Genomic DNA, 22,506 nt, shown 5'->3' on the forward strand with positions numbered 1-22,506 from the left:
TCCCCATCCCCCCCTCTTCTCCCCTCTCCCCCTCCCCCCTCTTCTCCCCCTCCCCCCTCTTCTCCCCTCTCCCCCTCCCCCTCCCCCCTCTTCTCCCCTCCCCCCCCCTCTTCTCCCCTCCCCCCCGTTCCCCTCCCCTCCCCTCCCCCCCCTCCCCTCCCCCGCCCGGCAATGCCGGGTACTTCTGCTAGTTATTAATATTTTATTGAAAATGTTTTCCGAGTTTGTGTTATCGTCAAAAATTGATTGTAGTGAACACACATTCATGTTATATGGTAGATTATCTTCTGCTAACATTTGCTGATGGATGTTGAAGATCTCACGGTGATCTTCATGAAGATTAGGCGAGTTGTCACCATCACCATGGTCAAAATTCCAAACTCCTACCACCTGCAGTCGAACGTCAGGCTTGGCCAGCCGGTTTGTGAAAGACTTGGGCCGAAACCACTCCTCAGTCATTTCCATTCACAAGAATGTGCAAATAATTGGTGCCGTTAAAAACTATGAATGAATATTCACACACGGAAACATAACATGTATTACCATAGATACACATTACATATGTGGTATATACATTTGAGTTTCTAAATGGATAATGTGGTACCAAAGGGAATGTGACTTTCTCTCCTCCAGGATGTGGCTCAGCATATCAATGAAGTCAAGCATGACATGGACACCATAAATACAGTCTGGCAATTTCAGTCGTGCATTGAAAACCTGGTAAGCTTTTTAAAAACGAAGTTGTACAAAAGGTTATCACTTGCACTTGAAGCAAATCCACTGTCATTACAAATGGAGTTCCTTAAGTATCTACTTGATGTCCCTGTTTGATTAGGACCAGTCTCTCATTAGTTACGGGCGGCCGAAAAAGGATGGAGAGGTGAAGGTGACTTCCGTGACGGAAAAAACGGACGAAACAGGACAGGTAAACAGCTGTTCACCACCATCTCTTATCTTCCCCCATCCAAAACCTTGATCTTTTCTACCCCTGCTAATTCACCCCAGATTCACTTTTGAAATTCCAACTTCTTTCCTGGAAGTCCTTGCAGTGTCCATATGTTTTATACCCCTCCCACCTCCCCCCCAAGCCTTCTCCCTCCCACATTTCTCTCTATGTCCCTGCTCTCAAATGTTGTGTTTGTGTCCTTCCCCCTCTCTCCCCATCTTGTCTACCTCTCCCCTTATTTTGAGTTTTATGTGTCGGTTTGACTTTTTGTGTGATTAATGTTAGCTCTTTCACGAGCCTCGATCTTGTATACAAAAAAAAAGGAAAAAAAAAGTATGGTACCTGTACAGATGACCAAACAGGAGATCGGATTGCCGACTTGATAATCCCTATGGTTTTATTTCTTTGCAAGAGGAAATGGATCTATGAAATATATTTCTGTTCCTTGTGCCTAGATATATTTTCTTGTTCGACTGTGCTGTTGTCATTTGCAAACGACGGGGGGAATTGTTCGACTTTCGGGAACTGCTTGACCTCAAAGAATACAAGGTTACGGATGATCCAACACCAAACCGAGAAAATCGAAAGGTATCGTCTCCACTGCCAATCCACAAATCGAATACGTACATACATTTATACTGCGGATATATATATATATATATATATATATATATATATATATATATATATATATATATATATATATATATATATATACATATATATATATATATATATACATATATATATACATGCCTGATATACATGCCTGTTGTTTCTGTAGACGAAGAAGAAGACCTTTGTTGGTCGAAAGCTTGTCGAAAATTAAAGATCGACCGTCCTGCAGCTACGTCCGCGTCTGATTTAATCTCCAGATTATTTATATATATATATATATATATATATATATATATATATATATATATATATATATATATATATATATATATATATATATATATATACATATATATATATATATATATTTATTTATATATATATATATATATATACCATCCCGTATGTATATATATATATATATATATATACACAAAGAATTAAGTTAAGCACCCCCCCGTTTTTTTACAACCTCGCACATTACAAGTTTGTTGTCGTCAAAACAGTGTAATATACCCATGATATTGCTATATTTTCTGGAGAAGTGATATTATGGTCACATAAAAACATAACAATCATGCCGTTTTCAATATTTTATTCTGCATAATTTAAGGTGAAATTTTTTGGGAATTTTAGGCATATTTTCACCTCAATTTAAGTATGGAGCTATAGGTCCATCACGGACAGTGTGGATGACGTTTATGTTTTCTAACGTACAGTCATTGTTCTGAGAAGACCTCTAGCGATCTTTGCGTCAATAACGTCAATAACGTCAATAACGTCAATAACGTCAATAACGTGTAATGTCAATAACGTGTAAGTGACGTCAATAACGTCAATAACGTCAATAACTAATGTCATACCAATCATTATTTGATCTCACATACCTTAGAATATATGCCAATGTATACATATACACAAAGAATATATATTAGGGGGTGCTTACCTTAATTCGTTGTGTAGGGGTGCTTAACTTAATTCTTTGTGTATATATATATATATATATATATATATATATATATATATATATATATATATATATATATATATATATATATATATATATATATATATATATATATATATATATTGTTACAGACGCGGTTGTGGATGTTGGTTTACCGAGCGGTTTGGTATGACCGCGTCTGCACAGTTTACCCGATTATACTCGAACGTTGGCCGAGTCGCGCTACGCTAAATCAATTGAGGAAAGGACACAACGGCTGGGTTAAAATGACACGACACCAGGGGTACAGTTCTCAAGACCTCCGGAGGAGGTTATAATATTTTGGAACGTTAGATTACAAGGACAAGAGAGACAGCATAGGAAGGTAGGCACTTAATCACGGTCTTATAGTAACCCCGACAGACCACAGATAAACAGGACAAGACTGACTCACACGGGGATTGATGGCAAGGAAGGGCAGGTAGTCGAGGCTCAAGGTGCACCTTGGCGCAGGGGCAGAATCGACCCGGTCCGGTCCAGAGATGCGGGAGGTCTCGTCGCGCTGGAGGTGGCGTCTGTTTCTCCTTCGTGGCTGAGGCGCATCTGACCTCACATCCGGTAAGTCGCTGCGTATATCCGGCGGGGAGTGACACGCCCTCGGCTCGTTAGCTCCGCCCCAGATGGAATCGGCCCGTTGCTTCTTATTGGGTGCGGGGGGGTTACCGGGCTCCGCCCTTGACGAGGGGCCGACAGGCAGCCCCTTCGTGGTAACCCCGTCGGCGCACATGGGCAATGGCGGCTAACCGAGCCGGAGTGAGGACGCACACTCCCCGCGCGCTGTTGTTGTTGTAGTTGTTGTTGTTGTTGTTGTTTCATGGGGAAGATGGGAGGAGGTATGGGGAGGTCCTAAACTCACTACTGGTGCCATACAATCACATTCTGGTGCAACGAAGAGTCAGAATTAATGGAAACGAGTCCTTAACTGACATAGACTAAGAATAACTAGCAAGATGTCCGAAAGTTGTCTACGTGAGATGCGGTGGACCTGGGCACGACATTTAATGGGGGAAAAAGGGGAAGGTCGGTTCTACAGAGTGTTGTTTACAGACAATGGGACTAGGGAATGGGGGATTGGGGATAGTTGGGGAGTATTGGGGAAATAGGGGAATATTTACAAGCGGATATGGATGGAGGCCAAATCCCATATCCGCAACATTGCACCCTTCTCTACCCTCGGGGCGTCCCGACCCGATAAATTTTTACCTACTTTAGTGTGGCACTCAGATGTAGTTCTCTCTACTATTAACTCTACCCTGAGTGCGACAGTTTTACAGATGTTCACAAATGAGTAAATATGTCCCCCTGCGACGTTGCACCCTTCTCCTCACAGAAACACACCCACAGGATAACCGAATCGCGGAAAGAATCCTCAAACTAAACATACAGCCGGTAGGGAGCATTATTTACATAAGACTACACTGATATTTACACTACGATCCAGGACCTGTTTTCGGAGGAACACATGCAGATGTTATGCATAGAGAGAGCACGCATGCCAGCATCGATACACCAACCCACGAGTGCTCTGTGGCCTTACGGCCTTTAATAATGTGCAGAGCACCCCATCCAAGCACCAAAAGCACCACCCCAAGCACCAATCGGTGCAGTCACCATTGTTCATTAAAATAAAAACAACAACCCCTAACCCTGCAGGTGTCTCTTGCTCTTCGTGTGGTGCACTGGGCCTTCTGGCTTCTTTCAAAAATAAAGAAAGGCGCCAACCGCGTCCATTTCTAAATTGTGGCCGTCAGGGGGCCAACTATTAGTGGTTCACCTGTATGGCATAGGTGCCACGTTGACCCATAGGTCCATCCATGGGTGGTGCTTGCCCGCAAAAGAACTGCGGTCCATGGTGGGTGGCCACAAAATTGCGGTCCATATGGTGTATCGATCCAGGCAGCAAGCAGCGAAAGTGCAGGCCCACAACTGCGGAGCCAGCACCTCTCTCTCCTCTCTCTCTGCCCCAAAACCAGATCCTCGGAGGTGGGAGACAAAAGAAGAAAACAAGTGAGTAAGGTGGTAAGGGCGCAAAAGTGCACGCAACATTAGGTAATGCACACTAGGGGCACATGGGAACCAGGTGAGACAGGTACGTTCCTACCGTACGCCCCCCCCCCCCCACCAGGTAACCTACATGGCCCCTCCCTTACCCCTTACTGCATCCACAAAACACAACACTACCCATAAACATCTACTTTACAAATCAACAAACGTCCCTACTGTCTTCCCCGTTCCTCCCATAAACCAAATTCGTCTTCTCTCCCTCCTAACCAATCAAATTTGCCATTTTCAACTCTCATCAAAATTTGCCATCTCCAATTCAACATCAAAATTTGCCATCACCAATTCATCATCAGTCCCTCCTAAGGAGGGAGAGATGGAATCACCCCAATGTCTCATCCACGTCGTGATGCGTCTCACCAATCCACACAGCAATTCTCATTTCCTGCACACAGAACAAAGAAAACACAGGTGTGGAGTCATCATCATCACCACAGGTAAGTGGCTGCGTATGGTGCGACAGGTTCATCAATCCTAACTATTTCCTAAATGACTTTAACAACTTTACATTACCCGGGGTCTTTCTCTGCCAATCCATTGGCCAACTTACACTATGGGTTCTAAAAACCAATTCCCATTGACCAAACTGTGGTGCTTTTCAATTTGGGGTCTCACTCCCCCGATTCATCTCCCGGTGCCCTCGCACAATTTCTGGGCCGCGACGTGTAGCTCTCCCAGCCGGTCTACCCACCTGCACACCTCCACCACTGCAGTTGCCTCCGAGCTTACCTGCTCCTTACCCTAACCTAACTACCTGGGGAAGGCCCTCTGGCGCTCTCCCCACTCGGTGCCCTCTCTGGCACTGGGCTACCCGGGTCCGTCCTCCGGATCCTCGGGCCCCACTGACACTAACGGCTCCCAGAGCCCACCTGCGGCCTCACCTGGCCGACATCCTCACAGTGGTGGAGTGCCCAACCAACTACACACACTAACAGGCTACACGCCCAGCCATTTCCACAACACTAATGCACCCATCCGCAATACCATTCTGTCACCCGCACCACAAATGCCAATATCCAACCACAATTTACCTGTACCCTCTACCTAACACTTACACTACCCGCCCCGGGTATCCGTGATGGAGGTCCACTCTTCCCCCATTCACACCTTCGCACCATCCACTCCACTCCACAATTTCCACCATTCTCACTCCACGACCATCCATTCCAATACTCCAGATATTCCACACTACCATTTATTCCACACAGCCACATACACCTGTTGTTGCACACCTGTGCCCTCACACCTGGTGCCACCTGCACCCTCCTTTCTTCCTGGACCATTTGGTCAACACAACACGCAATCACCACTACTCCCTCATACACTGCTCCACACACCTGTTCAGTTGCACACCTGTGCAATCACACCTGTTCCATTCTCACCTGTTCAATCCTCACACACACGGCATCATCTCAGCTAACTACTCCCCTCTGAAACTTGCGCTTCCCAGTCGTCCCTTTAAACTATTGCGCTCCCACGTCATTATAATCCACACTAATCTACCTGCGTCCCCACTACAGGTATCAGTCACTAACTAAACTTAACGTTACCTAATGTCATCTTCGCTAGATCCCTACAATATAACCTAACCCACCCGGGCTAGTTTTCACTGCCATACACCCCATAATCTAGTGCGCATTTGCCCCACTATGGGAAGGGTGGCAGGGATGCCACCCTTACCCACCGGGCCCCTCGCTCATCAATCCCCCAGTCCTCTGGCACTAATAAGCCCCCCTTATTCAGAGGTACTGGGTCCCGCCTCGGCATCTAAAGCCGAGGCAATCCACGGGGGCGCCTGCTCGCCGGTGTAAGGTCTTATCCGGTCGGCGTGGACGATCCGAGGGAGGGCTCGTGGCCCCATTTTGATCTTAATGACCACGTCACAGATTTGCGACAGGACGACTCCTGGGCCCTGCCAGGGGGAGGTGAGTTTTGGGCACCTTCCCTTCCGCCTCCGGGGATTAAAGAACCAAATCTTCATCCCCGGAGCGTATTGACTCCCCTGGCTCCGGTCGTCGTACCTGCGCTTCATCTTTTCCCCCGCCAGATGGAGTTGGCGGCGGGCGAAGGCATGGACTAGCTCCATGCCTTCCTCTAGGTGACGTGCGTACCCCTGCCTCGGCGGGTTAACCACTGTGTCTGGCACGGGATCGCATAGCAAGTCGGCGGGAGCCCGTAACTCCCGCCCATACATAAGCAACGCTGGACTGCATGCGGTGGCCCCGTGCTGGCTGGTTCGGTAGGCCATGAGCAAATAAGGGAGATGTTCGTCCCAGTCATCCTGACGGGTGGCGGTGAACAGTGCCAGTTGTTGGATTAGAGTTCGGTTGAATCTTTCCACCATCCCGTCAGATTGAGGTCTTAAAGGCGTTGTTCTGGTTTTCCGAATTGACAGGAGACTGCACACATCTTTTAGCAATTTGCTCTCAAAATTTCGTCCCTGGTCGGTGTGCAACTCCTGTGGAATCCCATGCCGGCACACAAATCCTTCCACGAAGGCCTGCGCTACCACCCCTGCTTCTTGGTTGGGGAGGGCGTAGGCCTCCGGCCACTTGGTGAAGTAGTCCATCACAACGAGGATGTACTTATTACCTAGGCGGGTGCGGGGTAGTGGGCCTAGGATATCCATGGCCACCCGCTCTAGGGGGGCCCCCACCTGGTGTAATTGAAGGGGGGCCCTCATCCTCCGTGCTGGTCCCTTTTTGGCAGTACAGGCGTCGCATCTCCGACACCAGTCCTGTATGTCGCGCCCCATATTCACCCAATAAAACCTCCGGCGTACCCGCGATGTCGTCTTTGTCCTGCCCAAATGGCCGCCGGGGCGGGTACCATGCACCTGTTGCAATATATCGGTCTTAAATTTGTTTGGGACTACCACCAGCCAGGAAGTTTTATCAGAGGGAACCTCCACCCACTTGCGATACAAGATGTTATCCTTCAATTCCAGGGTTTTCCACTGAGCCCAATATGCCTTTGTTTGCGCCCCGAGGGGGGTGACCTCTTCCCCATTAGGTCTTTGCCCCAATTTGACCCAATTGAACACTGGCCCCAGGACAGGATCCTCCTGCTGGGCCGTGCTCCATGCCAAAGTTCCGAATTCCTCATCTGCGGTTAGTGGCAAAATTGGCCCTCTCACCCCGGTTGCCCGGACAACGAGGGTCGGGTCCGAATCGCCCAATTGTTCCCTCTCCTCGTGTCTTGCACAAAATTTGCAGTTTTCCCCCAGACAAGGACGCCGAGAGAGTGCGTCCGCATTACCATGGGCCTTCCCGGCCCTATGGGCCACATCAAAATCGTACTGCTGCAACTTTTCCAACCACCTTGCAATTTGGCCCTCTGGTTCCTTGAACCGAAGGAGCCATTGCAAGGAGGAATGGTCAGTTCTAACCAAAAATTTCCGCCCGTACAAGTATGGGTGGAAATGGTTCATGGCAGCCAGCATAGCCAATAACTCTTTGCGAGTGACACAATAATTTCTCTCGGGCCTACTTAAGGCCCGACTATAATAACCAATCACTCTCTCCACGCCCTCCTGTGTCTGAGACAAAACTGCGCCCAATCCTTCCTGGCTCGCATCCGTGTCCAGGGTAAATGCCCCGTTGCTAGTGGGGTACGCTAGAAGGGGTGCGGATGTCAGACACCCCTTCAATTTTTGGAAGGCCTCGTGGCACTCCCGTGTCCAATTAAATCGCGTCCCCTTCTCCGTAAGCCAGTGGAGGGGATGGGCCAACTCCGCAAATTTCGCCACAAAGCGCCGGTAGTAGGAGCAGAGTCCCAAAAATCCCCGCACCTCTTTGATGGTACGTGGTGCGGGCCACTCCTCTACCGCTTTAATTTTGTCTGGGTCCGTTTTTACCCCCTCGCGGCCGATCACGTGACCTAGATAGGCCACCTCTCTTGCAAACAAAGTGCACTTACTCGGGTTCAGCTTCAACCCTGCCTGTCTGAGGCACCCGAACACCTGGTCCAAATTAGCTACTGCCTGGGGGAACGTTTGGGCATGTACCAGGACGTCATCCAGGTACACCAGGCATGATTGCCATGGCATGCCGCCCAGTACATGCTCCATCAATCTTTCAAAGGTGGCGGGGGCGTTACACAAACCAAACGGCATCACAGTAAACTGATACAGTCCCTTACCTGTGGAAAATGCCGTTTTCTCCTTCCCTGCCCTATCCATCTCCACCTGCCAATACCCACTCTTGAGGTCCAAAGTTGAAAACCAATTTGAGCCCGCAACGGCATCGAGGGTGTCATCAATCCTTGGCAGGGGATATGAGTCCTTGAGTGTCACGTTGTTTAGCTGGCGATAGTCCACGCAGAACCGCGTGGTCCCATCCTTCTTTTTGACCAGCACAACAGGTGACATCCAAGGACTTCCCGAGGGCTCGATCACGCCTGCGTCGAGCATTTTTTCAACCTGCTCGTCAGCTTCCGCCCTCTTGCTCCAAGGGAGCCGTCGGGCGGCCTGACGAATAGGCCGGGCCTCACCGGTGTGGATCTGATGTTTCACCAGGCCCGTACGTCCAATATCCTCAGTGGACAGGGAGAAGAGGTCCAAATGGGACCCAACCAGTTTGTGTAAGGCCTCCCTCTGTGTACCTCCCAACTCTACGCTACTACGATTTACCATCTCGCAAATGGGATCGGGCCAATTCCTACTTCTTATTGAAGGCTCCCCCCGGGGTCGGCTCGGCTGGACGTTCTCGCCCCTCACTGTCGCGACTTCCTCAACTGGGGTGCAGCCAGCTACCCTCGTGCCCCTTACTATAGTGTGTGGTTCTGTACTCATATTTATTACTCGGACGGCCACTACCGGTCCGTCCGTTTTTACAAGGGTGCGGCCCACGATTAAACCCGGTATGGACTGCGCTGCCACCGGTTCGACCAGGCCGCAGGACTCCTGCCATGTTGGGCGAGCTGCCCACCGGGCCGGCACTATCGCCTCGGCCCTTGGGGGGATGGTCACGGCCTCGGAAGCCTCCAGCTCTGCTCTCTCGGCCGTGCTCACTCCCCCTAACGGCAGCTCTTCTACTCCCACCTGCAGGATCCCCCGGCACAAGTCGATTTTACAACCGCTGGCAGTCAACAAATCCAACCCTATTAAACATGGGTCGCACACCTCCGCCACCCAAACATCTATCTCCCTCCTTACCGACCCTAACTTGAGGGTCACAGAACCACGCCCTATGATCGGGGCCGTTACCCCGGTAGCAAGTTGCAAACTATAATTTTGCAGGCGCTGGATCTTATCCCAGCCACCTGCGCTCGAATCAAGGACCACAGGGCTGATGATCGTGGCGCTAGCTCCTGTGTCCACTACGGCGTCTACCCCCACGCCGGCAATTTTGCATCTGATTGTCAGGCTACCGGTTCCAATTTGGCCACAATAAATGACCTGTCGCGTCAATGAGGGCTCTCCTCCATCCTCTTCTGCCGAACACCGCCCTACCTGCCCGACACCTTCTAGTTTCCCGGGGTCTGGCGGGGGGGTGTCTGGGGTCGGCTAACCCGCTCCCCCCTGGGCGGAGTTGAGGACCTCAACCGCCGGGGATCATCCCGGCGCGTGGCTCGACAGTGCCGCGCCAGGTGACCCAGACGGTTGCAAGTATAGCACCTCACCTGGTAAGGTGCTTGTCTCCGGAATTCCAAATTTCCCCCCCTGTAGGTCCGAATTGGATTACCCGCTCGTGGTCCACCGCGGGCCACCTCCGGGGCCGCCTGCCATGGTCCAGGTCCCGCCAGGCGCTGGTCCACCAGCCTCCGGACCATGCCCGCCAGTTCAGGACTCACGTCGGGGGCGGGCCCCCTAAGGGGTCCGCCCTCCATCGGGGGTCCCACCTGGCGGACCGCCATTGCAAGACGCTCGCCCCCCCGGGCCAGGGGCCTCGCTGCTTCCCAACGGGCCGCAGCGTCAGCCGCCTGGCTCAGAGTCTGCGGGCGCCACATGGCGAGCTGTTGCCGGAGCTCAATGTCCGGGAGGGCCTGGATAAAATGGTCCAGCGCCAGGCTTTCCCGGGAATCCGCTGCCATGCTAGCATGTGCGATCCCCACTGCGCGGCGAATGTCGTGGGCAAGTTCCCCGATGGCTTCCTGGGGCTTGCGTTTTCGCAGCGCGAGCTGAGCTTTAACAAGCTCGCTCTGCTGTTCAATGCCGAATCGATTAATTAGGGCGTCGCGGAGGGCTGGCAGGGTGAGAGCACCCGCTGGTAATGCCGTCAGCACCTCCGCCGCCGCGCCGCGCAATGCGGCCACCAGGTGTACTCCACCTTCGTCCTCACCCCAACCGTTGCCCTTACACACACAGTCGAACTGCGCCAGGTACGCGCGTAGATCACTCTTGCCGTCATACGGCGCGAGTGGGACCTTGTGGGACCACCTCGTATGCGAGTCGTTGCCCGCCTGCCGGACCCCGTGCGTCGCCCCTTGCGGGGTCAGCGCGGGGCCGAGCCGGCCGGGCCCCCACAGTACATTACCCCCAAGGGGCTCTCGTGCCTCCCCGGTCCCTCCAACAACTACCCCTGTTGGTGTCGATGCATGGGTCACACCTCCGCAACCCGCTACTCATTCCATACCACCACAACCTTGCTCACCCACACCTCGCACCTCTCGTTCCATACCCTCCGGACCAACCATACACCTCACTCTTGGCCTCTCACGAACATCCGGGTCTATCTCGACCCCCAAGCTTATTAAATCACCTGGCGCATCATACGCACGACCATATTGGTCACCACTTACACCGGGTCCTCTTTCTCTTCGCTTCTCCTCCATCACCTGCGAATCCCTCATCCGGTTAATGAGCACATCATCACGATCCGAACACAGACTTTGGACCAATTCTTTTACTTCCTCCTTTATCTCTTTCTTATCCTCTCTCCGTCGCTTCTTAATTTCGCTCACCCCTTCTTCCACTTCTTCTAATTTCTGCTTCACCTCCTTCATCTCCTCGTGCGCCCCTTTAAGTTCTTCCTCTAACTCCACTTAATTTTTTTCTATGTGCTCCCACACCTCCCGCTCTTTAACCTCCATCACCTCTACCACCTTGTTCATTTTCCTCGTCAAGTCCTCATGTACCGTCTGACACTCTTTTTTAATTACCCCTACGTCCTTTTTCATCTCCTTCTGTGTCGATTTTAAACCCTCTATTACCGCTGTGTTCTTCTTTACCTGGTCCCCCAACTCCTTTTGTCCCACTGTCAGTTGTTCTACTCCCAGCGTCAACTCCTCTATACCCCCTTGCAATTTTACAGTCCCCTTTCTCACCTCCTTCTCCATGCGCTCCTTACAGTGCCTCACCTCCTCGCGCACTCCTCCGACCTCCTCACTCACACCTCTTCTGATCTCCTCTCCCATCACTTGCATCTCCTGCCCAGATGCCACCCTCATCTGCTCCATTTCCTCCCTGTGAGCATCCAGTTTGGTCTCTACCCCCATTCTGACCCCCTCTATCTGCTGCCCCATTTGTTTAACTTCCCTTTCCGCTTGGTCCCTCATGTCCCTCAATTTGCCTTCCATCCTGTTTTCTAACCCCTCTAACCCCTTTTGCATCCCTTCCATTTGATTCTCTTGAGCGGCCATTCTGTTTTCTACCCCCATTAACCCATTTCTCACCTCTTTTATCCCGTTGTCTAACCCCTCAAAATTATTGTCTAACTTCCCAAATTTCTTGTCTAACTCCTCAAAATTATTGTCTAACTTCCCAAATTTCTTGTCTAACCCCTCACCAGTACCCCTCGCTTCGTCCCTCATTGCTCCCATTTGGCCCTCTAATCGCTCACTATCAGCCCTCGCTTCGTCCCTTATTCGCTCACTATCAGCCCTCGCTTCGTCCCTTATTCGCTCACTATCAGCCCTCGCTTCGTCCCTCATTGCTCCAATTTGGTCTCCCAGCCCCCTGTTCTCTTCCATGAGGGCCCGCATTTGCAGCATGAATAGGCCCCAATCCATCGGCGGCGCTACCACGGTCGCGGGCGCGGTCGCCGTGGCCATGTGCGAGGCGCCATTTCGCGCGCCCGCCACCTCGTGCGTGACGACGCTATTTTGCGAATCTGCTACCCTCACTGCTTCGCTCTCCTCTTGTCCCTCATTTTGGTCCTGGATCGACCCTGCCTCACTCTCCCCCACCGGAACCCAGCCGTCTTGGTCTGCCATAGCGCGACTTTCAAAATTCGGGTTTTTATTTTTTTTGTAAAACACAATCAAATTTCGCCGTTATAATTTCGAGCACGGGAAACGCGCTCCGGATCGAATTCCACTTCCCGACACCAAAATGTTACCCTAATGGTACAATTGGTGTTCCAAAATTTGGGCCTAACTGAATTTAGTCCCAGGTCCGAATCCAACTCCTCGACACCAAATGTTACAGACGCGGTTGTGGATGTTGGTTTACCGAGCGGTTTGGTATGACCGCGTCTGCACAGTTTACCCGATTATACTCGAACGTTGGCCGAGTCGCGCTACGCTAAATCAATTGAGGAAAGGACACAACGGCTGGGTTAAAATGACACGACACCAGGGGTACAGTTCTCAAGACCTCCGGAGGAGGTTATAATATTTCGGAACGTTAGATTACAAGGACAAGAGAGACAGCATAGGAAGGTAGGCACTTAATCACGGTCTTATAGTAACCCCGACAGACCACAGATAAACAGGACAAGACTGACTCACACGGGGATTGATGGCAAGGAAGGGCAGGTAGTCGAGGCTCAAGGTGCACCTTGGCGCAGGGGCAGAATCGACCCGGTCCGGTCCAGAGATGCGGGAGGTCTCGTCGCGCTGGAGGTGGCGTCTGTTTCTCCTTCGTGGCTGAGGCGCATCTGACCTCACATCCGGTAAGTCGCTGCGTATATCCGGCGGGGAGTGACACGCCCTCGGCTCGTTAGCTCCGCCCCAGATGGAATCGGCCCGTTGCTTCTTATTGGGTGCGGGGGGGTTACCGGGCTCCGCCCTTGACGAGGGGCCGACAGGCAGCCCCTTCGTGGTAACCCCGTCGGCGCACATGGGCAATGGCGGCTAACCGAGCCGGAGTGAGGACGCACACTCCCCGCGCGCTGTTGTTGTTGTAGTTGTTGTTGTTGTTGTTGTTGTTTCATGGGGAAGATGGGAGGAGGTATGGGGAGGTCCTAAACTCACTACTGGTGCCATACAATCACATTCTGGTGCAACGAAGAGTCAGAATTAATGGAAACGAGTCCTTAACTGACATAGACTAAGAATAACTAGCAAGATGTCCGAAAGTTGTCTACGTGAGATGCGGTGGACCTGGGCACGACATTTAATGGGGGAAAAAGGGGAAGGTCGGTTCTACAGAGTGTTGTTTACAGACAATGGGACTAGGGAATGGGGGATTGGGGATAGTTGGGGAGTATTGGGGAAATAGGGGAATATTTACAAGCGGATATGGATGGAGGCCAAATCCCATATCCGCAACAATATATATATACAGACTTGGCATTTAATATGGAATTTTTTTTTTTCTTGACTTGGGTTTACTTTCTTAACCCAGTATATCAATCTGGTGAGTTTCTTTTACACTTTGGTGATTTATTTGTTAAAAGAACCATGTCACTGATTGTCTGTCGCAGCAAGAAGTCAACAACAGGATTATATCACAGGTGGCGTGGCAAAATGTATGGACAGGTGCATTTGATGATCACAGTCGGGTATACAAGGGTTGTTGCATTCTGTATTAGTGGAAAACAACTGCTGCACGACTCCAAAAGTTATTGCCGCTTCCTCTGGAGATGGTCCGTCAACTCGACAATGCTGTTTGTCATGGAGTGGTGGCTTTACGAAATTACGGCATGAAACAGCGTGCTATTGCTCGGCAGTATGGCTTCACTCAAGGTCAGGTGTCAAAGATCCTGAAACGAAATGCTCAGAGGGGTGTCCCTACTCCAATACCGAGGCCAGGACGTCCCCGCAGAACCACAAGGAGGGATGATCGCCAGCTGCACCGGTTAGTCCGCAATGGCCGTACCAAGTCAGCTAATCGGCTTAGGGCTGAGTGGCAGCAACTGACAAATGTGCTTGTATCCAGAAGGCTAGTCAACCAACGACTGGTTCAAGCAGGCTATCGTGCCAGGCGTCCCCTGAGAAAGCCATGCCTGACCAGACAACACCGCCAGCGCCGATTGCAGTGGGCCAGAGAGCACCGTCAATGGCAGCCAGGACACTGGAATCACGTGATCTTCAGTGACGAGTCTAGATATCTGGTCTATCGTCAAGATGGCCGCGTCCGAGTGCGCAGACAAGTGCATGAAGCCTACAACAAAGATTGTATAGTGCCAAGAGTCCAAGCTGGAGGTGGTGGGGTGACCGTTTGGGCTGCTTTTCATGCAGGGGGCAAAACTGACCTGGTTGTTCTGAATGGAAACCTGAACCAGTTGAAGCACAGGGCCATTCTGGAAGAAACATTGCTTCCATTTGCTCGTGCAGCCTTTCGAGGAAACTTTGTCTTCCAAGATGACAATGCACGGCCTCATCGTGCTCGCATGATCCAACACTTTCTTGCTGACCGTGGTGTAGAGCATATGGAGTGGCCTGCCATGTCTCCGGATATGAATCCGATAGAGAACTTGTGGGCAGAATTAACGCGTCAAATCGACCACTTGGACCAGCAGCCGACCTCTGTGCGTGAATTGCAGCAGGCTATTGTCACTGCATGGCAAGCGATTCCTGTCCAAACCTTGGCAAATCTCGTGAAGAGCATGCCTCAATGTGTACGTGCTCTCCTGAATGCTCGTGGGGGTTACACAAAGTACTGAACTGTAATTTTACTGTCCGTAATCCCAGTCGTAATTTAACTTTTGTTTTTGTTAAAAAAAATTTTGGCTAATGTGCAAAATAAAGAGATACTTCTGTAAAACGTACAGAAGTTTAACACAGTACTGTCCATGAATTGAGTTCGATATCAGTTTCCATCACTTTCAAGGATCAATTTATTTGTTTCGAAATGTCAAATGTGGTTTTTGTTTCTTTTAAAGGTCACATTAACAAAATCTAGAATAATTTCAACATAATTCCAATGAAGTTTTGGTTCTAAGACATCTTGAAAAGCAAGTTCACCCCCACAAAAAAAATATTCCATATTAAATGCCAAGTCTGTATATATATGTATATATATGTATATATATATATATATATATATATATATATATATATATATATATATATATATATTGTTGCGGATTCGGGGGTCGGCTCTCCCCTTGATCAAGGGGGGGGGGGGTTAATCCCCTTGTCTTTTAAGCTGGCCATCCCCCAATCCTGGAAGCTATGACGCTCCTTCCGGTCGGAATTAGCTAGGGTGATTGGGCCCCTATATTGGGCCAAAACCGCAACAATATATATATATATATATATATATATATATATATTTACAATACTAAATGATGAAATCACAAACTAATGATTGTTTGACTTTTTGGTATACTTTAGTTCAGGATCAGAGAATAACTATTATTGCCATTTTCCAAAAAAAAAAGGAAGCCTGATGTTTTATTGACCCAAATATGACCATTAGTATAGTTATAAAGCCTGGTATTGGCTTAATGGCAAAGATGGCTGCCTTAAGATCTTAGGGTCTGGTGTTTGAGTCCCTTGTCGTGCCATTGACATAACACCAGGTGGGTTGAATCAGCCTGTCATTCTTCCAAGGTTGGCAAAATGAGAAACATGGCTTAATGGAAACAGGGGGAACTGCATTAGCGGCACAGCCACGCTTCCAGAAATGATGCAACCAACAGCCACAGGCTGCATCGGTCAATATGCATCGGCGGACAAGTAGCACAATGGATTAAATCAACGGGACATTGATCGAAGTATGCTAACCGGTGTTAACCACCGTGGAAATGAAAGAGAAGCTGATGCTTTGGGCATTAACTGTACAACTTCTCTTTGAGGCGGCAGTCTGTGGCATTGGGGAGGGATGAACTTGGGAGATGTTTTGAGTTATTTGATCTTTGAGATAAGTATATTAAGCCGACTACGGGTTGTGGCTCGTTGAGATGTTGGTGCCGGCTGTGAAAGAACCATGATGTTATACGAAGTGGTGTTACTGGCCTAAACGCCACATCTCCCATGCATGTGTTCTTGTCTATAATAAACCTCTGGTATATCAGAGTAAAAAAACAAACAAACAAACAAAAAAAAGTTAATTTTGCTCTTATGAACGGTTAGCGCCCGACACGACATCTTATTGCTTCCCATGGCTGGTACCATACCATCTTCTGCTTGCTTCCCATGGCTGGTAGCATACCTTGATCAATGTCCTGTTGATTTCATTCATTCTTCAAGTTGAGAAGTTTAGGAAGTATTGCTTTCATTTAGAGCAGTTTCCTGGGTAGAGCTGCAATAAAACCACCATTTCGTGTGCATCTGTAGATTTGTGGACTCCTCTTCCATTCTTCCTTCTTTTACCTTTATGCAATGTACCTATTACCTTTGCAGCAATGATGGGCTGGCTTTTTTAATCTTCAAATTATGATTTGACTTAACTATGACAATCATAATGAAACACAAACCTTTATTTTCATCTTCAGTGGTCCTATGGTTTCTTCTTGGCCCACCTCCAAGGTCAAAATGGCTTCCAGTTCTTCTGCAAGACAGAGGAGCTGAAAAGGATATGGATGGAGCAGTTTGCCATGGCTAGGTGTGCGATTCGAATCCTTTGACATATTCATGAGATATTTCTGGAGATGGACGATGTTGAACCGATACCGTATGAATTATGATTGGAGTTTGGAATTCGCATCCCCCTGTGCCGGTAGGTCGAACATCAAGCCAGAAAAGTGGAATGCGCAGCACCACGAGTTTCTGATGAACACTTTTAAAGAGTCCACCAGCTGCCAAGCTTGTCACATGCTGCTCAGGTAACAACTACACCATTTGTTCAGTGGTATTTCAAAGGTATAATAACAAATCCATTCACACTTACGAATGTAAATTAGCCGATTTTAATTTCACCAACAAATATAAGTTTCAATAGAAGCTTTAGTTTACAAGGCCTCAACATAGATAATCAGATGTTAAATGGGTTTGGTGTTCCAATCTGAGCACGGGAGGGACTCATGATGCTTGCTTGTATCCTAGGTTCAAATATCATATCATGCTGATTTGTCCGTTGTCCATGTCCCAGCAAGTGCAAATGTGTGAAACACGAAAAATATATTGATACATTGTTATATAATCACTAGAACAGCACTCGGTAGAGCACATACTTTTGCCAGGCTGAACAGTTTGTTTTGTATCCCACTGATAGGCCAGATCTGGATTCGGACCTGAACCAAAATCGAATCGGCTTGTCAACATCCAACATGTTTAGTCATAACTCGTCCATAACTTTTTGAAGTATGATATCGTGCTATATATCATTTTTGGCACAAATCTCTCAAAAGTGAAGAATGACTTAAAAAATTATAGAATCCGGTTTCGGCTGTCTGTCCGTTTCAAAATCGAATCAATTCGTCCTCGTCACCTCCCCAAATCATCCACCAAGTTTTGTTAAAACCCGTCCACAACTTTTGGAAATATCATATTATATATCGTTTTTGGGCCTATCTTTCATTGATGAAGAATCACGTTAGAAAAAAAAAAATCTCCTATCCGGATCTGGATCTTCAGCAAAATCGAATCAATTCGTCCTCATCACCTCCCCAAATCATCCACTAAGTTTTGTTAAAACCCGTCCACAACTTTTGGAAATATCATATTATATATCGTTTTTGGGCCTATCTTTCATTTATGAAGAATCACTTTAGAAAAAAAAAATCTCCTGTCCGGATCTGGATCTTCAGCAAAATCGAATCAATTCGTCCTTGTCACCTCCCCAAATCATCCACCAAGTTTTGTTAAAACCCGTCCACAACTTTTGGAAATATCATATTATATATCGTTTTTGGGCCTATCTTTCATTTATGAAGAATCACTTTAGAATTAAAAAAATCTCCTGTCCGGATCTGGATCTTCAGCAAAATCGAATCAATTCGTCCTCGTCACCTCCCCAAATCATCCACCAAGTTTTGTTAAAACCCGTCCACAACTTTTGGAAATATCATATTATATATCGTTTTTGGGCCTATCTTTAATTTATGAAGAATCACTTTAGAAAAAAAAAAAAAGCTGTCCGGATCTGGATCTTCAGCAAAATCGAATCAATTCGTCCTCGTCACCCATACCCAAACTGTCCACCAAGTTTTATCCCAATTCATCATAACTTTTTGAGATATCCTGCTCACAGACAGACAGACAGACAAATAGAGTGAAAACATAAACCTTTGGTGGCGGAGGCAATAAATAGCGTCAACCGTGCCCTGGGAGTCAAACCTGACGAGAGATTGTCATCATTCTAACCATAAAGAAGGAAACCGAGCATAGAGGGCGAGCTGCGGCTCTGATTAACCTGAACATAACCCGACCTTACCCTACCTATCCAACCCCTGAGTAGCATTTTGGGTACAATAGTAACATTTCCTACTTGGTTCCACAGAGGAACATTCTACCAGGGCTACATCTGTAAACGCTGCCATGTGGGAGGCCATAAGGAGTGTCTTGGCAGTATGGAGGCCTGTGGAAGGCCTCGGCAACCAGGTGAGTTGAGAACTAACCTGGATTAGTGCCCCTGGCTGTCTGGAGATAAACTAAGGTTGGTGTTGTTTTCATACTAATAATGTCCCATGGTTTGGCTGCTTGTCTTTCACTTGTATTACAAAGAAACAAAATGTCCTTCATTCCATCACACTCACCTAGTATCAATCTGGTCTCTTTCCTTGAGGTATACCCAAGCTACCACCATCACACCTCTGGTGAAACACTCTCATCCCAAGTGAATATTTCTGATGAATCTCTTGTGAAAGTCATATGAGATTGCTGTCCCTTTCTGCATGTTAATCCATGAACACCTTGCATGTACCTTTTTGTTTTTCATTTAAGGGGCCACGCAAATGACCGCTGCCAAAGACTACTTGGGTAATCCTCTACCACCACCTTGCTATAGCCCATTGATTACGTTCGAGAAGGACGATATAATCGAACTCATTCAAGGAGATGCCAACAACCTGTGGTGGGAGGTGAGGCCTGGGCTTTTCGCACTAATGTGTGGTTGAGAGGTCTGGGAGGATACCTGAAAAGTATGCACACGAGCTTTTGAGCTGTAAAATCTTGACCCAAATATAAACTTTCATCAGGTGTTTCATACGCAGAGCGAGGCATCAAGGTGTGTGCTGTCAATCGGGTGGACGTTAAGGCGGAGGACCCATATGCCAGCACCGGTTATTAGTGGACGTTAAAGATCCTTCAGGAGTCTTTCACAAAGGGTCGTTGAGTTATCGCCGGCACCCTGGCTAAATTACAAATTCCTGCCCTGATTGACTGCTGGCAAGGCAACGGCAAACCACCCAATATACCCCATGCCCATGTATTTAAGCCCATGATGTAGACTCAGCTGAAACTGAAAGTTGAGCTGAAATTTTCCATTAAGGACCTGTTTTCATGACTTTTCAGAAGGATCCTGCCAACAAATATGTCATTGTAGAATAACTGTATTGGTCAAAAAGTGTTTTTAGTTCCTGTGAAGTTGTGGTGTGACCCATACGGGTTTGAGAGCATCTGTGTGACGTCATTATGCCATGCCCACACGAAGGTAGATTAAATAGTCTCTGATGAGAAATCAAAGTGCACCGAAAATCGTTTTGCTCTTTCTTTATTGTTTTTTCAATGTCGGTGCCGAGACGAATGGAAGAGCCTAATTGTCGCTTTGAACTCATTCCTCTTTTCTTTGAACTCATTTTCACTGTTAGCCAGTCTGCCCACACAGTGGGTGACGGGCATTTTCAATCGCTTCCGTGTGCGTTTATGTGTGTGTGTGTCTGCCTGTTTGTCCAGGCCATAACTCTTTTTAACCATTTGAGCTATTGTCATCAACTTTTCAACAAACCCATATTATGAGAATATAGAGAAGACTAATTAATAATTGGGTCAAAATGTCAAAGGGCAAAGCCACAGCAAGTACAAATAGGCCTTATTAGCCCGTCCGCCGCTGCACAGCACGAGACGGTCGGGTTTTGTATTCACTTCCGTGTTTCTTTATTTTATCCTCTGAGATTGTCATCAAATTTTCAACAAACCTTTATTGTGAGGTACCCGTGCTACGGGCGGGTGGGAGGCCAGAAGCAAACAGACAATGCAGATACGGCGAATGCTGAAGCATGAAACCAATAAATTCCACATTCCTGTAGCACCTTCAGTCGCATATCAGACATGGATAGCAAGTTCGTGAAGGACTTCCATGAAAAACGTACCCGTTGGCAAACAAACGGGTACGTTTGTTCCACACCCAGTCAATGGCGAATCTGCATATGGCGATCCGTGAACATCACGCTTAGAAAGTAGAAACCGTCACGGCATTTCGTCATTCACTTGAACTCGATATCTCTTTTTTCATTCCAAACAGCATAACTCCAATCACAAATTAAATAACATTAATATAAAAAATAAACTTTTATCAACATTCGTGACATAAACAAATATTTAAATCCTGATGTGAAGTTCCGTACGGTTGGGTGAACACAATTACGAATTCAAAATCGTAATTGTATTCACTCAATTCCAATCATCAATTGATACTTTAACAAAATACTGTTTTAAATGACGGTTGTATTGGGATATTATCAAACCCGCTCATTGCCGTAATCTGTCGACTTCCGCATTTGGCAGGTTCGTAATGCATCAGGATTTTCCTCAATTCCACAATGAAATGTTCATGAAATACTGTGCAGCCGTTTTGAATTTTCATGTCATGTTCTTTTTATCGTAGGATTTTACTGCAGGGGTTCCAGGAAATTGTTGTGATTGGTGCAGTCGTTTTTGCAGTACCCGGGACAATAACTATTATGCGGGAGTCCAAACCTAAAAATGCTGGAGACCAAAGCTGAAATTGGAAAAACAATATAGCTTATTTTTCTCCAGGGGGTCCCAGGATTACCCACCCAAAATAGGATTACCCACCCGTTTTTGCGGTACCTGGGAACAGACGGACAGATATTTGGTGAATTATAGTAAGATGGAGAACACTATTTAATAAATTTTACATTTTTGTTGTTTTTATCAAATTTAGTTTGAGTACAAAGTGGATGTGGATGGGCTTTAGATTATGGGACGTTTTCTAGCTATCATTGCAGCGTTGGTATGTCATCAAATGTTGAGGAATCAATAATTAGTTTTGGAAAGTACGAGGGTTAAAGAGTGACAAAGTTGGCCATGCACTGTTTACAAAGAGTTGTCCAAGAATAACCTTTACACTCGTGACACAAAGAATCAATGTGTATTTTTAGATGTATTACTGTGTTGACATATACAGGCCTCACGGCCTATACTCTTCAATGGATACCATGGGAGACTTCATGTGCACAACCCAAAGGCAGACAGGACAGCCGGCTTTATGTCTCGATATGATGGACGGTGTGCTAACGGTGTGCTAAGACGGACGGAGATACAGATTCCCCACTTGTAGATGTTAAGTTAAATTAACGATAGGAATGAGGTTAGTCGTTAGTACATATCAATCAATAAATAAAATTAATGGGGTGTGTTTAAAGCACAGGCACGATGGGCCAAATGACCTCCTCGTGGGTGCAGGTTTCTTGAATATCCTTGAAAAAGAACCGTGTACATTAATGGCAGTTTGTATTCCAAGTGCATTTTACCATGTATAATTTTATAAATCCCTGTAACACAACGTATCAATTTGCAGGGTAGAAACATGACGACGCAGAGAACCGGATGGTTTCCTTGCTCCTACGTGGAACCGTACATCGTCAAGGTAACAACACGTGTACATCACTCAGTGACAAACTCGGATCCTTCATTTCCTACT

The 22,506-nt window shown here is 47.6% G+C and overlaps 1 protein-coding gene across 1 annotated transcript in view; it reads left to right on the forward strand.

Annotated features, from left to right (window-relative positions):
- LOC137432936 (guanine nucleotide exchange factor VAV2) overlaps positions 1-22,506 on the forward strand; it is a 114,182-nt gene that overhangs the window by 82,521 nt on the left and 9,155 nt on the right. The window contains 9 exon segments of the mRNA XM_068125264.2: positions 634-720; positions 836-904; positions 906-925; positions 1,402-1,534; positions 17,177-17,286; positions 17,405-17,506; positions 19,123-19,223; positions 19,566-19,702; positions 22,384-22,452. Coding sequence (XP_067981365.2) covers positions 634-720; positions 836-904; positions 906-925; positions 1,402-1,534; positions 17,177-17,286; positions 17,405-17,506; positions 19,123-19,223; positions 19,566-19,702; positions 22,384-22,452 — 828 coding nt within the window.

Source organism: Myxine glutinosa, chromosome 8 (assembly GCF_964187855.1).
Source record: "Myxine glutinosa chromosome 8, kmMyxGlut1.1, whole genome shotgun sequence".
Lineage (NCBI taxonomy): Eukaryota > Metazoa > Chordata > Myxini > Myxiniformes > Myxinidae > Myxine > Myxine glutinosa.